The sequence below is a fragment of the Polyodon spathula genome, chromosome 46 (genome assembly GCF_017654505.1).
Source record: "Polyodon spathula isolate WHYD16114869_AA chromosome 46, ASM1765450v1, whole genome shotgun sequence".
In the NCBI taxonomy this organism is placed as follows: Eukaryota; Metazoa; Chordata; class Actinopteri; order Acipenseriformes; family Polyodontidae; genus Polyodon; species Polyodon spathula.
In genome coordinates, this window is record NC_054579.1 from 73433 (window position 1) to 90331 (window position 16899).

At 45.4% G+C, this 16899-nt stretch overlaps 2 protein-coding genes across 2 annotated transcripts; both read right to left on the bottom strand.

The window, feature by feature from the left end:
• Positions 1 to 3615: 3615 nt before the first annotated feature.
• LOC121306059 (GTPase IMAP family member 8-like) lies at positions 3616 to 14090 on the bottom strand. The gene is made up of 6 exons (XM_041237763.1): positions 13158 to 14090; positions 12598 to 12925; positions 8294 to 8379; positions 7079 to 7869; positions 6850 to 6973; positions 3616 to 5799 (listed from the first exon to the last, which is right to left on the bottom strand). The coding sequence occupies exons 1-6, from the start codon at positions 14035 to 14037 to the stop codon at positions 4616 to 4618; spliced, it is 3393 nt and encodes a 1130-aa protein (XP_041093697.1). The 5' UTR covers positions 14038 to 14090; the 3' UTR covers positions 3616 to 4615.
• A 120-nt stretch (positions 14091 to 14210) lies between these two features.
• Positions 14211 to 15578, bottom strand: LOC121306060 (GTPase IMAP family member 9-like). The gene is made up of 2 exons (XM_041237765.1): positions 14693 to 15578; positions 14211 to 14376 (listed from the first exon to the last, which is right to left on the bottom strand). Exons 1-2 carry the CDS (start codon positions 15576 to 15578, stop codon positions 14282 to 14284), a joined length of 981 nt encoding a protein of 326 aa, XP_041093699.1. The 3' UTR covers positions 14211 to 14281.
• Positions 15579 to 16899: the final 1321 nt, after the last annotated feature.

Consider the following 16899-nt stretch of genomic DNA (forward strand, 5'->3'; position numbering starts at 1 on the left):
GAGAGAGAGGGAGGGAAAAGAAACAAAACTACAAGCAGAGTCTTTTATACCTCAATTAGTTTCTCCTTTTAAATGAAAACATGTATTTGCTTCATTATCCTTATATTCCCATTATCATTATTATTATTATTATTATTATTATTATGATTATTGTTTATGATTGATTATTACAGTATATATATGTATTTCCGAGTTCCAAAGAGTTGTTTGTTTGTTTGTTTGTTTTGCTACTGAGGTATTTTGCAAAGCATTTTCTAGTGTGTTATGAATCCTCGAGCCAGGGGGAGGAGTTGTAGGGCTGGAGGCGGGGTTTAGAGAAGCTGTCATGGAATGCTGGGGCTGGACTGAGCCATTCCTCAAGGCTGTAGGTGGGGGAGGTTGGATTGTACCATTAGATGAGCTACAGGCAAGGAGTTGGTGATGTTTGCATACTTCCAACACTAGACGTTTTGATGTGCAAGACTTTATTATTATTATTTTTTTTTTAAACTTTTAGCCCTGGCATAAGTTTTTGCTGCAAATTTACTTTTTGTTTTGACCCCCAAATCCAAGAATCATGAATTTTCAAATAGTTTTAGTTTTTAATCATGCCCATAAAACTTGTACTTGCTTATTGCTGTTAAATTAAATTTCAGGTATATATTTTTTGGATGTTCGTAGTTTTAGTTTCAATAACGCTGATGAAGGCACTAGAGCCCCAAACTAGAGCTGCTCTGCTGACTCAGGTTTCAATAACGCTGATGAAGGCACTAGAGCCCCAAACTAGAGCTGCTCTGCTGGACTCAGTTTAGTTTCAATAACGCTGATGAAGGCACTAGAGCCCCAAACTAGAGCTGCTCTGCTGGACTCAGTTTAGTTTCAATAACGCTGATGAAGGCACTAGAGCCCCAAACTAGAGCTGCTCTGCTGGACTCAGTTTAGTTTCAATAACGCTGATGAAGGCACTAGAGCCCCAAACTAGAGCTGCTCTGCTGGACTCAGTTTAGTTTCAATAACGCTGTTGTTCCCTCGGATTTCCGTTTCCCTTGTACAGTCTGTAGCAGACTCTTCTATTCTGTGAAATTCATGATGCTTGAAATCAGGTTTTGAAAAAGAAACTATTTTTTAAATGCGAAACACTTGCTAATTTGTTCTCTTTTGTGGGGGGAAAAAAAAAACCATGTGGTTTTGTTTTCGTTCTCAGTCTAGTCAAAGTGTGTATCTATAATAATATGCTCTACATGGGGAGAGGGGGGTGTGTGGAAATGAGGAGTCAGGTGCAGTTCGTACCCCCAGCCAGCAGGTGTCCCCGTGACAAGGCTGTGACATGTCGGTGGAAGCCAGCGCAGCCAATTGGAAGGCGCGGGCGGAGGTGGTGGGGGGGAGTGAAAAGGGAATAGGACAGGAAGTCGATTTAACCTCCCTCTGAACTTCCTGTAGACATTAAAATGGAGAAAAATTGTTTTTTTGAAAGCGACGCACACTTATGTTTTCGTTATGCCTTTTTTTTTTTTTAAAACGTTCAACGTTTCTTCAAATGCTCGCCAAAGGCATCGTGTGTTTTTTTTTTTTTATTTTTTCAAATTTCTTCTTGACTGTTTATTAATTTTTTTTTTCCAATGTATATAAATATTTTAGTTTTAGAAATGTTACAGCGAGGAAACATTCACAAACAAAAAAAATAAATAAACTTTTGTGTAAATAAATAAAATCAAATGAAAAATTCGAACCTTGACACGGACAGCATCCCGGTGTTGCAATAGAAAATACACCCCCGTTTCAGTTTGCCATTCGTGGACCCTTACTGTAGAGCAGAGAAGGACAAAGTGCTGCCTCTCCTGCTCTGAATCGTTTTAATCAAACCAATGAAATAAACCCCCGTCTGTCCAGACCCTGCAATCGTTCATCTTCCCTGTTAAACTCGGAGTGGAGTAAATGTCCCTCCCGGACCCTGATTGATTGATTGAGTGACTGATTGATTAATTGATTGAGACACCTGCCAGCTCTAGAGTGTATTATAAAACCTGCCCTTTGTGTCTCAGCGCCCTGTAATGCTCCCGAACCACCACCAGGAGGAGACTAGCAATACAGTCCACCTGTCTTATTTAAACCTCTGCAATTCTGAAGTAGCTGAGTTCTACACTAAGCACTAAGGGGGCTGCATTACAGTCACTGCCTGGGCTGACGTACTCTGGAGGGAACACGGGACCACTTTGCATGCCTTGGAACTTGGTTTCAGGAGACAAGGTTTCAGGGGTACACCAGGGGAGACCTGGTGGGGGGGGGGTTGGATACAGCGACCTCAGACTAGGTCTCCTGGAACCAGGTTTCTAGCCACATGTTCCTGTAACAGTGGCTTGGTGTTCACTCGGTATCGAGACACTAGAAAGCTTTCCAGTAGAAAGCGCCGCTTCCCTTTTCGTGGATGCAGAGCGCTGGCTGGCAAACCGTTCCGCGGCCTGTCTGTGGGTCCGCGGTCGGTGACAGTAACAGCAGATTCAAGCTGGACACTAGACTGCGCTGCCTCCTGGAGACACTGCCTGTTTTACACACTAGGGGGCGGCGTTTGAAAAACCAACACTAAGTTATGTACGTAGATGCAAGTTTAACATGGTTTTGTCTTGAGTCAGTTGATGCTTTTGGGACAGTGTCAGGTACAACTGTACAAACTACAGCTGACTGACTGATTACATCTACACAGACCAGTTTTGTGTTTTTTTTTTTTTTTTTTATTTTCTGATGTTCTCTGAAGGTGCTGCTCTTGATTTGACCACTTGGTGGCAGTGTTCTGTACCGTGCTGTACCTGCTCTGATTGTATACACTAGGGGGAGGGGGTGTGGAGTTTAGCAGCGTTAAGACCTGACTCTTAAAACACTAGAGAAGTTAGCAGATTGTTTAGCGCTAGTTGCAATGTTTGTTGTGTACACTAGGGGGCAGTGTGGAGTTCAGACCGGACTGTTTCAGTAGCAGTGTGTTTGTGTAGCGCTGCTTGCAATGGCTGTGGTGTACACTAGGGGGCAGTGTGGAGTTCAGACCGGACTGTTTCAGTAGCAGTGTGTTTGTGTAGCGCTGCTTGCAATGGCTGTTGTGTACACTAGGGGGCAGTGTGGAGTTCAGACCGGACTGTTTCAGTAGCAGTGTGTTTGTGTAGCGCTGCTTGCAATGGCTGTGGTGTACACTAGGGGGCAGTGTGGAGTTCAGACCGGACTGTTTCAGTAGCAGTGTGTTTGTGTAGCGCTGCTTGCAATGGCTGTGGTGTACACTAGGGGGCAGTGTGGAGTTCAGACCGGACTGTTTCAGTAGCAGTGTGTTTGTGTAGCGCTGCTTGCAATGGCTGTGGTGTACACTAGGGGGCAGTGTGGAGTTCAGACCGGACTGTTTCAGTAGCAGTGTGTTTGTGTAGCGCTGCTTGCAATGGCTGTGGTGTATGGCTGTGGTGTACACTAGGGGGCAGTGTGGAGTTCAGACCGGACTGTTTCAGTAGCAGTGTGTTTGTGTAGCGCTGCTTGCAATGGCTGTGGTGTACACTAGGGGGCAGTGTGGAGTTCAGACCGGACTGTTTCAGTAGCAGTGTGTTTGTGTAGCGCTGCTTGCAGTGGCTCTTGTGTACACTAGGGGGCAGATAGCAGATAAATATATATATATACTGTGTGAATGTTTCCTTGCTGCATTGTAGCTAGTACGGTATAGAAATCGCATAACCATGCAGTATTCGATGGGGTTTCCTCTCTCCCGGAAAAATAAATAGACGTAGCTGTACATCGTGACGGTAGAATCTCGTAGGGTTTTGTTTTGTTTTTTTTTTTTTTTTTTTTTGGGAGGATTGATGGTTTTTATTTTTTCTGATTTTTCTACCCGTGTATAACTTATTGATCATTCTGTACCTGGCTTTTTATAAATCTCCGGTAGTCAATCTGTGTGTGTGTGTGAGTGAGTGAGACAGAGAGAAGGGGGGGAGAGGGGGTTTATTGACCCTCCTCAAATTCTGACCCCCCTCCTCCTCCCGTCGCACCACCACCACGAGCCTCCGGGGGTGTAAGAGAGCATTGTTTTTAAATAAACTTAAAAAAAAAAAAAACTCAGCCCGTGTCTTGCCTGCTTCTTTCCACTCTGTCTCTCAATCGAATGCTGATGTTACCTTGCTGACACATTGAAGATGAAGCATATTTAAGTCTGTTTTTAGTAATGAAGTAATGAAAGATGTCTCGAGTAACTGGTCCCCACAGATACAATATTACATGTATACAGTAGAAATGTAATTCTAAACCTACACAGTAACTTACAGACATCATGTAGAGCGTATGGCATTATTAAACAAATGACCTTTTCTTGCTTTTATTTCATTTTGAAAGCAAGGCTCCCGAGCGCAGTGATTATATTTCAATTACTTTGCTGCATGTAATTCACACAATATAGATAGATAATACACAGCATATTAAAGCTGGCTAGAATCTATGAAGCAATTAAACAAATGATTTAAAGTACAAGATGATTTCTAAAGTCTTACAATGCATTTAGTGTCATATGAACGCCTGCTTCTCACTGGCTTATTCATTACAGGTACAGACAGTGACGGCTGGAAGAGCTCAGCATTGGAAGCCTGGTGCAGTTTTCACATCAGTGTGGTCCATGTTATCATCGCTGTGTTTTGTGTGGCTCTTTTGCTGCCTGTGTTCCTAATATTGTTGCTGTTGCTGCTCCTAGTATAGCTCCTATCAGCACTCCTGCTGCAGCTCCTACTGGCCCCAGTACGGCTCCAGCAACGGCCCCTATTGCTGCCCCTACTGACCCTCCAAATACTGCCGCTGAGGAACTGAGAGATTGATTTTCAGGTGACTTTTCCTCCAGCTCTCTCCTTTTCTCCCTCTGTTTCTTCAGCTCTTGCTCCCCCTCTTGTGCTCTCTTCAGCTCCCGCTCCAGCACTCTGGATTTCTCCCTCTCTCTCTCCTGCTCCTCCTCCAGCTCTCTCATTTTCTCCCTCTGTTTCTTCAGCTCTTGCTCCCCCTCTTGTGCTCTCTTCAGCTCCCGCTCCAGCACTCTGGATTTCTCCCTCTCTCTCCTCAGCTCCAGTTGTAGCTCCAGCTCTTCTGGCCTCTCCTTTAGCAGTTTGCTCTTTTCATATCCCACCCTGTCAATCTGCTCTTCTCTCTTCTTCCTTAGCCTCACTTCTCCAGCCTTCTCTTCTGCTTGCTGGTACATCTCACTGGTGTAGTAGCTGCCGTTGTTTCCCTTCACCATGTTGTCTATCTTGTCCAGGAGCTGTGTGACCTGAGTGCGATCGCTCCTGTCCTCAGTGTTGAGAACATGATACCTGTTCCCACATTTCTCAACAAGCTGCTGGAGCTCCTTGCTGCCTCTCTGAATATAATCCTCAATGGTCTTGCCTTTCAGTTTGTCACCGTGTGTGAAAAGCAGCATCGTGTAGCTCCTCACAGCCTCCTCACTGAATATCTCCTGGACTGTCTCCACCGCTCTCCTCTCTTCCTCTGGGAATCGGCCCACCGGTATCACCAGGAGGAAAGCGTGGGGTCCCGGGGCAGACAGAGAGACACAGCTCCTAATCTGGAGTTTGTCCTGAGAGAGCTCTGGAGTGTCGATCACAGCAACAGGTCTCCCAGCCACTTGTCCTTTTCTCTTCTCACACTCCCTCGTTACTGCAGAGGAGCTGGCTTCAGATCTGAACTCCTCTCTGCCCAGGATGGTGTTTCCTGCTGCACTCTTCCCAGCCCCAGTCTTCCCAAGCAGCACCATCCTCAGCTCAGGGGGGCTGGGAGGCGCTTGGTTATCTGCAAGGGGAGCCTCTCCTTCACCTCCAGACACTGAAAAAGAACCAAAAAATATATATATCATAACCAAAGTGAAAAACAAGCTTACTTACCACCAGAATAAGCGTTGGCTGAAACCCTACAATTAGGGTTCAGTTCTGTATTATTTCACCTTGATGGAACAAACTCATTTCTATCCTAGAAGAACAATTTCAATCTCACTCACTGCTGGGGGGGTTGAACACCTTGCTCTCCACTTTGCTTTCAGGCACTGCAAAAGAAGACAGGTCCACTCCCACCTCACATAGCACACACTGTATATATAACGGGCATTATTAGCTAGAGGAAGACAGGTCCATTCCCACCTCACACAGCATACACTGTATCTATAACAGCCATTATTAGCTAGAGGAAGACAGGTCCATTCCCACCTCACACAGCATACACTGTATATATAACAGCCATTATTAGCTAGAGGAAGACAGGTCCATTCCCACCTCACACAGCATACACTGTATATATAACAGCCATTATTAGCTAGAGGAAGACAGGTCCATTCCCACCTCACACAGCATACACTGTATATATAACAGCCATTATTAGCTAGAGGAAGACAGGTCCATTCCCACCTCACACAGCATACACTGTATATATAACAGCCATTATTAGCTAGAGGAAGACAGGTCCATTCCCACCTCACACAGCATACACTGTATATATAACAGCCATTATTAGCTAGAGGAAGACAGGTCCATTCCCACCTCACACAGCATACACTGTATTAACAGCCATTAAGCTAGAGGAACAGGTCCATTCCCACCTCACACAGTTTCATACAAACTTCATGTTATTAAACTGAGACTCATTCAGTTCCATTATGGCCTTGTGAGAGCCTGTGAAAGTTTTGTAAATATTATTTTCAGAACAATCTTAAACAAACTTACTCCTGGAGGGTAAGAATTGGATGGTGTTCCCTCTCCTGACAGGCAGCTTGGAATAATAATTTTGCCTCAAGAGGTCCCACAGAAAGACTGAACTTCATATTTGCCTCAGAAAGATGATTTTACTGAACTGACAGTCGGGGGGAATAAAAGGAATACTTACAGTTGGGACGATCTCCATCATTGCTGTTCCTTCTCCTGACAGGCAGCTTGGATTCCTCTGCCTCTTTCTCCAGCTCCTCTTCCTTCATTTTCCTCCTCAATTTCAGCTCCTCTTCTCTCCTCCTCTGTTCCTCCTCATATTTCTGTTTCATCTCCTCTTCTCTCCTCCTCTGTTCCTCCTCATATTTCTGTTTCATCTCCTCTTCTCTCCTCCTCTGTTCCTCCTCATATTTCTGTTTCATCTCCTCTTCTCTCCTCCTCTGTTCCTCCTCATATTTCTGTTTCATCTCCTCTTCTTTCCTGCTCAGCTCCTCTTTGTGTTTCTTACTCAGCTCCTGTTCCTTTAGTCTAATCCTTTCTTCTACCTGCTGGTAAATCTCATTTGGGAGGTAGCAGCCTCCACTTCCCTTCACCATGTTGTCTATCTTGTCCAGGAGCTGTGTGACCTGAGTGCGATCGCTCCTGTCCTCAGTGTTGAGAACATGATACCTGTTCCCACATTTCTCAACAAGCTGCTGGAGCTTCTCACCAGCTTCCTCAATGTACTGCTCAATCGTCCTGCCTCTCAGATAATCCCAGTGGGTGAAAAGGATCATCGTGTTCCTCACAGCTCTCTCACCAAACAGCTCCTGCACTTTATCAAAGGCTTTGTAATACTCTTCTACTATAGACTCACGGTGAGAGGCAATCGTTTCTTTTGTATACACGGGTATCACCAGGAGGAAAGCGTGGGGTCCCGGGGCAGACAGAGAAACACATCTCTCAATCTCAACCCGGTCTGTGTCTAACAAGTCTGGAGTGTTGACCACAGTGACCTGTCTCCCAGACACTTCTCCTGTTCTCTTCTCACACTCCCTCGTTCTTGCAGAGAAGCTGAATCCAGATATAGACTCCGCTCTGTCCAGGATGGTGTTTCCTGCTGCACTCTTCCCAGCCCAGTTTCCCCCAAGCAGCACGATCCTCAGCTCAGAGGCGCTGCGCAGCTCTTGAGAAACAGTTTCTTCAGACATGATCCCCCGCCCTGTTAGAGAAAGAACAGTTTGCTCCTCTTAGAAATGAAAGCCAGGGCTGCTGCTGAGACACTAACGCGCGTTTTATTTATTGTTGTTTTATTTTACTTTCACTTTGTAATCACAGACGAGTGTGGTCATGGATTTTATACTGCAGATTATCCCACTCAATAAAGCAGGCAACGTCGAGACGTATTATAAAGAAAATAGCGTTTATTTTATCGAATAAGATTGTAAAAAAAAAAAAAAAAAAAAAAAAAAACTATGATCTGTAACAACTGAGCTCGTTTGAACCTGAAACCGAAACTAAACCATTTCTTTCTTTCTCTTTCTTTCGTTCTTTCCTGCAATCTAATAAAACTCTTGTTTCGATGCAGTCGGGTTATTATTACACCGCCCTCGACTTTAATAAGACAGTAATGTTTTTAAACTCACCTTTTTGAAAACCTGCGGCTGCCACCCCTCCCTCTCTCTCTCTCTCTCTCTCCTCTCTCTCTCTGTACAGGGGCGCTGTGGCGAGGCTTTTAAAAATGAGGAAGCGAGAGACAGGCGGGGGGGGGGGGGGGGGGCGGGGCGGGGGGCGTGTCTCTAGGGCGTGACGTCGGGATAAACCGCACAGCCAGGTGCTGCAGCAACACACCGGCCCAGGAGCCGATGAAAGCAGCCGCTTGTGTTGCGTTAATAAGAAGGTGTCGCTGCTGCTCCTACACGGGATCGCATTTGCTCGAGTGCGCTGGCGAGGTTTCTTCAGATTGCAATGCGCGGATAATACGAGAATGAGATTTAAACAACAGGGACTGGAACCACTAGAAAAACCCACTTGCTTCAGAGGCTTCTCATTCCCAGTGCAAACTGGTTTTAACAGCGCGGTTCCCCGGGGCCGTGTCCAGGCAACCCCCCCACCCCCCAAAAAACAAAAAAACAAATTAAAAACGGTTTCTAAATAAGACGCCGCCAAATAAGAAATCAACTTTCCACACATTTTAACCAAAAAAATACAAAACCCGCACCCGAATATAACATTGTTTTCATTCATATTTAAAAAAAAAAAAAGACATTTAAACACAACAGCGGCCGCCGACTTAATAAGAAATCAACGCAATTTAGCAAAATACAAAATTCAAACCCGAAGTGTTTTATTCATTCGTGTTTAAACTTTTAAATATAATTAGAAACATATATTAAGCCACCCGATAATAATAATAATAATTACCTGATAACTTATTTTCTCCTCAGATTCCGCTTCATAATCTTGACCATTTTGTTTTTATTATATCCCGTTAACATTTTTCCCAGGACCCCCCCCCCCGCCCCCCCCCGCGTGTAAGCGAGGCTCGTCTCCTGTATTTATAGCCGCGTATATTGTTTTAAACTATATTTATTCGTGTCTTTGCTGTCGTTGTTTTAATCTTTAACTCCGCGCTGAAATATTCAGGCAGCGCCGCTTCAGCCGTTGAGATTCGAACTCCTCCAGTTTGAATCGGCAGCTCGCGCTGCTCCCGGTGCGCGCCGCTGTGTGCTGGTGACGCATTTTTGGCGGGCAATGGCTGCAGATGTGTAAACGGTACAAGCCCTCAATAAAAGCGCGGACTTACAGGTGTGGGTACAAGCAGCAGTAACCCCGGGGCTTCTCCTACCAGTTCTCTCCTCTTCAGCAGTCAGAGCCCTCATTTTCTCTCCCCCCGAGTTGCTCCCGTCTGCAGCGTCAGGGAGGCGTGTATCGGGGTTTGAACAGGTGGCATTACTGTGGGTTTGATGCGGAGCGGTGAACCCTCAAATACAGCCCCGGAGCGGGACCGCTGCAATGCGCGCACTCAGCACAGGCATCGAGAATGAAGCGACTGAAGAGCGGCTTTCTGAACTCGCAGCCAAAGCAACGCAGATTCACAAATACAATCAATGCAAAAAATAAACCCCGTGCATGCGAGTGACTGCAATAGACCATAGACTTCAATAAAGGCTTCAGAATTGCACAGCTGTAAGCTTTGTGTCTCTAGTGCTGATAAAACACAGCAATGATGAGGATCTCATTAGCAGCTTTCACACCTGCTGAGGGCAACAGCATTTTACACCAGAATATGCGTTCAGAGAAATGGAAAATAAAAACGGGACGAGGTTTTAAAAGTGTGATATTATTGTGTACCCCAGATTTATGACTTTATTATCTCCTGAGTAGACATCTCTTTTACAACGCTGTCTCAGGGAATCTGAGAACAGACAATACACTGGGTTGACACACGGAGCCAGCAGAACATGTTCTGTGTGCTGATGCGCTGGACAGGCAAAATGAGCTGATCCCTGGCACAGCATTACACTTCAGCAATGACAACACCATTCAGAAGGATATCTACATCATCAGATGGAAATAAACGCAAATGGATGGAGATGCAGATGGATCACATTAGTTTACTGCAAAGCTACGTCTTAGTTGGTGCTGTGAACCGAACATTATAGCAGTATCAACCAACGATCATTTGGGTGCGGTTTTACAATGTTTAGTAAGGAATTTGTGAAAGGAGGGGGGAAGGGTGGAATGTTTCAGGTACACCATTAGGTTGGGTCAGATGTCCAGGGGCAGTGGGGGGATTCTGGTAGAAGAAGGTTCCAAGCCCTGGACTTTAACCATTGGAACACACTGCCTGCTAGATTCACAGCTATTCATCTGTAACTGTGATTCTGCAGACAGATTTTACCAGCTCGCAGTGGTTTCTAGACACTGATTCAAATCCATTGATAAAGAGTGCATTTCCCAGCGAGTTCCAGCTTCCAATGAGGCTCACAGTGCTCTACTCAAACCTGACACTGTGCAGTAGAAAGCACGGCTCTGGATACGCAGCCCTGGAGACAAACACAATCATATTTAACAGCATGTTATTATAATGAGCTGTTTGAAGAAGCTTTTCCAAATCACATAAAAAAAGGACGAGAACACAAGAACACTTGGATGTGTCTTTAGGTAAGAAAGCCAGTTGGCTTTTAATGTCACCCCAACAGGAAATGTCGTGTCATCATATGGGGTTGGGGGTGGGCGGGGGCACATGACATTTCTACAGATTTGGTGCATCCTATCGCTTCTGGCGAGAGTCGTCGTTCACATCATATGAAGTTCAATGATACTCTCGTTCACCCCCAATGCAGCTGTGAGCCCTGGAGTGGCACAGGGGGTGAGGTAAGCCGTTTATTTGAGTTCTCTGCTACTCCTGCCCTGACGGTTGAATCTTGTAGGGTTTTAGAATTTTTGGGTTTTTTTTGGGAGTATTGATGGTTTTCAAAGTATTTCAAAGGATTCAAAGTTACGAATTAAAAAACATTTTAAAAGGATATAACTCTTGCTGGTATTTTATAGTTTATTCCACATTTCTGTCACGTTCCCTTGAAGGAATTTCCTTTCTTTACATACCAGATATATCTGGGCGTGTTTTTGTTTGGAGTCTTTCTTAGCAAATTTGCTGACAGTGGTATTTTGGGTGTGTAGGGGATAGGAGAGTGAAATTCTCATAGTTTGTGATTTTTAAATCGAGATGTTTTAAGAATGATCTTAGTTTCTTTGCTTGTATTTTGTCTCTTCTCATAAGCACTGCTGGAAAACGTGTCCTTCGTGCTTCTTCCACAAGGGGTCGCCCTCCACCTATTTTATCTCTGTTTTATCTCTAGCTTTTCCTTTGCTGTCGGGTGAAGGGAGGCGAGTGTCGCCAGTTGAGAAGTTTCCTTTTTACTCGGTGGTCTTGGTCCACCACAGCTGGACGTCACAAACCAACCCCTGCTGTGAATCTGGTACCCTGTCGGTTCTATCAGTTAGATGTTGTTGTTTGAATGTGTTAGAATTGCCTCCCTTCTTGGGAGGATAACAGCAGGCTTGCAAAAACCTTTCCCTTCCTGGAATGATGTTTCTTTGGGAGAACAGCTGCTTTGCTGGTCCAGAGGTTAAAGAAAGGGGTCTTGATACTGGGGTGTTCCCCAAGCGGGACAGCCCTGGATAAATAGGTGTGTGTGTGTGTGTGTGTGTGTGCGTGTGTGTGTGTGTGCGTGTGTGTGCGACCCTGAGCGAGTCGCTTCACCTCCTTGTGCTCCGTCCTTCGGACGAGACGTCAAACAAACGAGGTCCTATTGGAAGAGACTCTGCAGCAGCAGCAGTTGTTGGTGATCCAGAGTTCACCCCCCTAGTCTCTGGAAGCCTCTTTGGATAAAAAGCCTTTGCTAAAATGAAGAATTAACAATAAACCATTCCTGCGTTCCCCCTGAAGTTCTCCATGTTGGCGGATGAAGCTTTTTTCCTTTCCTGTGTGTTTTTAAAGGTAGGAAATACAGGCTTGCTGTAAACATTTGAGTTCCTTTTAAAAATTGAAAAAATAAATCATAATTGAAATATATTATACATTGTTTGTTTTTCCTTCACAAGTCCAAGGAAAGGAAAGAGAATCATTGAAGCAGACTGAGCTGATGCATCATTATGTAAATGCATTGTATTGTATTGAAGTAAACTCTGGGCTGTGGCTTTATCAGTGATGTATATATGGGAACGCTGCTCCTAATCCTACTCATCTTCGAATTCAACTTTAAAAGTCATTTTTGGTTTTCTTTTGCTCTCCCCTCTTTCTCTCCGCAGCTCCCCCTTTTCTGTCCCCTCTCTGCCTCTCCTCAGCTCCTCCTCCAGCTCTCTCCTTTTCTCCCTCTCTCTCTCCTGCTCCTCCTCCAGCTCTCTCCTTTTCTCTTTCTCTCTCCTCAGCTCCGCTTCCAGCTCTCTCCATTTCTCTCTGTCTCTCCTCTGCTCCTCCTCCAGCTCTCTCATTTTCTCCCTCTGTTTCTTCAGCTCTTGCTCCCCCTCTTGTGCTCTCTTCAGCTCCCGCTCCAGCACTCTGGATTTCTCCCTCTCTCTCCTCAGCTCCAGTTGTAGCTCCAGCTCTCCTGGCCTCTCCTTTAGCAGTTTGCTCTTTTCATATCCCACCCTGTCAATCTGCTCTTCTCTCTTCTTCCTTAGTCTCACTTCACTGGCCCTTTCTTTCCCTTCCCAGGGGCTGGGAGACACTTGGTTATCTGCAAGGGGAGCCTCTCCTTCACCTCCAGACACTGAAAAAGAAAAGCAGTTGGATAATAACTGAAAAGTAGGTGTAAAACACAGAGTTTGACACGTTCTCAGGAAAGAACTAAATATTACGCTACATAACGTGACAAAGTGCTGTTCTTTTTACACAAGCTGTTCATTACTAGCATTGGGTGCAAGAACAGTTATAAGAGCCACATGAGAAGAGGGAAGCCACTGAGATTTGAAACTCGAAAAGAAGATTTAAGCCAAACTTACTGTTGAGAGGGTCGTCTTCAATGCTTTGTCTTCTCCTGACAGGCAGCTTGGGTTCCTCTGGCGGCTCCTCCTTATTCTTCTCATGTGTTTGTTCTGTTGAAGGCACTTGGCTGTCGGCAAAGGGAGTCTCTCCTTCCCGTTTCTCTATAGTGCCCCGGGCTCCTCCAGACACTTTCTTCTGCTTTCTCAACTTCTCCATCAGCTCCTCTTCTCTCCTCCTCTGTTCCTCCTCATATTTCTGTTTCATCTCCTCTTCTTTCCTGCTCAGCTCCTCTTTGTGTTTCTTATTCAGCTCCTGTTCCTTTTGTCTAATTTTCTCCTCTAGGTACATCTCCACAGTGTAGTAGCCTCCACTTCCCTTCACCATGTTGTCTATCTTGTCTAGGAGCTGTGTGACCTGAGTGCGATCGCTCCTGTCCTGATTGTTGAGAACATGATACCTGTTCCCACATTTCTCAACAAGCTGCTGGAGCTCCTTGCTGCCTCTCTGAATATAATCCTCAATGGTCTTGCCTTTCAGTTTGTCACCGTGTGTGAAAAGCAGCATCGTGTAGCTCCTCACAGCCTCCTCACTGAATATCTCCTGGACTGTCTCCACCGCTCTCCTCTCTTCCTCTGTGAATCGGCCCACCGGTATCACCAGGAGGAAAGCGTGGGGTCCCGGGGCAGACAGAGAGACACAGCTCCTAATCTGGAGTTTGTCCTGAGAGAGCTCTGGAGTGTCGATCACAGCAACAGGTCTCCCAGCCACTTGTCCTTTTCTCTTCTCACACTCCCTCGTTACTGCAGAGGAGCTGGCTTCAGATCTGAACTCCTCTCTGCCCAGGATGGTGTTTCCTGCTGCACTCTTCCCAGCCCCAGTCTTCCCAAGCAGCACCATCCTCAGCTCAGGGGGGCTGGGAGGCGCTTGGTTATCTGCAAGGGGAGCCTCTCCTTCACACTCCAGACACTGTAAATAACAACAAAATATTATATATATAGACATATTCCCAAGTGACACAACATACACTGTACTATACCACCAGAATAAGCGTCGGCTGAAATCTTACAATTAGGGATCAGTTCTGTATTATTTCACCTTGATGGAACAAACTCATTTCTATCCTAGAAGAACAATTTCAATCTCACTCACTCTCGGGGGGGTTGATCTCCTTGCTCATTCTTCTCTTGACAGGCAGCTTGGATCCCTCTGATTCGTTCTCCACTTTGCTTTCAGACACTGCAAAAGAAGAAGACAGGTCCATTCCCACCTCACACAGCATACACTGTATATATAACAGCCATTATTAGCTAGAGGAAGACAGGTCCATTCCCACCTCACACAGCATACACTGTATATATAACAGGCATTATTAGCTAGAGGAAGACAGGTCCATTCCCTCCTCACACAGCATGTATTCATGTAACTTCATAACACAGTTAAGGGTTTCAAAATGTTATTAAACTGTGAGAGTCATTCAGTTCCATTATGGCCTTGTGAGAGCCTGTGAAAGTTTTCTAAATATTATTTTCAGAAAAATCTTAGACAAACTTACAGCTGGGACGACGATCTTCATTGCTGTTCCTTCTCCTGACAGGCAGCTTGGATTCCTCTGCCTCTTTCTCCAGCTCCTCTTCCTTCATTTGCTTCCTCAACTTCTTCATCAGCTCCTCTTCTCTCCTCCTCTGTTCCTCCTCATATTTCTGTTTCATCTCCTCTTCTTTCCTGCTCAGCTCCTCTTTGTATTTCTTATTCAGTTCCTGTTCCTTTAGTCTCATCCTTTCTTCTACCTCCTGGTAAATCTCAGATGATATTGGGAGGTAGCAGCCTCCACTTCCCTTCACCATGTTGTCTATCTTGTCCAGGAGCTGTGTGACCTGAGTGCGATCGCTCCTGTCCTCATTGTTGAGAACATGATACCTGTTCCCACATTTCTCAACACGCTGCTGGAGCTTCTCTCCAGCTTCCTCAATGTGCTGCTCAATCGTCCTGCCTCTCAGATAATCCCCGCGGGTGAAAAGGATCATCGTGTTCCTCACAGCTCTCTCACCAAACAGCTCCTGCACTTTATCAAAGGGTTTGCAACACTCTTCTACTATAAACTCACGGACAGAGTCAGTCATTTCTTTTGTATACACGGGTATCACCAGGAGGAAAGCGTGGGGTCCCGGGGCAGACAGAGAAACACATCTCTCAATCTCAACCCGGTCTGTGTCTAACAAGCGTGGAGTGTCGACCACAGTGACCCGTCTCCCAGACACTTTCCCTGTTCTCTTCTCACACTCCCTCATTCTTCCAGAGGGGTTGATTCCTGTTCTGAACTCCTCTCTGCCCAGGATGGTGTTTCCTGCTGCACTCTTCCCAGGCCAGTTTCCCCCAAGCAGCACGATCCTCAGCTCAGAGGCGCTGCGCAGCTCTTGAGAAACAGTTTCTTCAGCCATGATCCCCCGCCCTGTTAGAGAAAGAACAGTTTGCTCCTCTTAGAAATGAAAGCCAGGGCTGCTGCTGAGACACTAACGCGCGTTTTATTTATTGTTGTTTTATTTTACTTTCACTTTGTAATCACAGACGGGTGTGGTCATGTATTTTATACTGCAGATTATCCCACTCAATAAAGCAGGCAACGTCGAGACGTATTATAAAGAAAATAGCGTTTATTTTATCGAATAAGATTGTAAAAAAAATCTGTAACAACTGAGCTCGTTTGAACCTGAAACCGAAACTAAACCATTTCTTTCTTTCTCTTTCTTTCGTTCTTTCCTGCAATCTAATAAAACTCTTGTTTCGATGCAGTCGGGTTATTATTACACCGCCCTCGACTTTAATAAGACAGTAATGTTTTTAAACTCACCTTTTTGAAAACCTGCGGCTGCCACCCCCTCCCTCTCTCTCTCTCTCTCTCTCTCTCTCTCTCTCTCTCTCTCTCTCCCCTCTCTGTACAGGGCGCATGTCCCCGCGTCAAAAATGAGGAAATTTTTACAGGCGAGGTCCTCTCTGTCCGGGGGGGGGGGGGGGGGGGGCGGGGGGCGGGGGGGGGGGGGGGGGGCGTGTCTCTAGGGCGTGACGTCGGGATAAACCGCACAGCCAGGTGCTGCAGCAACACACCGGCCCAGGAGCCGATGAAAGCAGCCGCTTGTGTTGCGTTAATAAGAAGGTGTCGCTGCTGCTCCTACACGGGATCGCATTTGCTCGAGTGCGCTGGCGAGGTTTCTTCAGATTGCAATGCGCGGATAATACGAGAATGAGATTTAAACAACAGGGACTGGAACCACTAGAAAAACCCACTTGCTTCAGAGGCTTCTCATTCCCAGTGCAAACTGGTTTTAACAGCGCGGTTCCCCGGGGCCGTGTCCAGGCAACCCCCCCCCCACCCCAAAAAACAAAAAAACAAATTAAAAACGGTTTCTAAATAAGACGCCGCTAAATAAGAAATCAACTTTCCACACATTTTAACCAAAAAAATACAAAACCCGCACCCGAATATAACATTGTTTTCATTCATATTTAAACTTTAAAAAAAGACATTTAAACACAACAGCGGCCGCCGACTTAATAAGAAATCAACGCAATTTAGCAAAATACAAAATTCAAACCCGAAGTGTTTTATTCATTCGTGTTTAAACTTGTAAATATAATTAGAAACATATATTAAGCCACCCGTATCCCAATAATAATAATAATAATAATAATAATTACCTGATAACTTATTTTCTCCTCAGATTCCGCTTCATAATCTTGACCATTTTGTTTTTATTATATCCC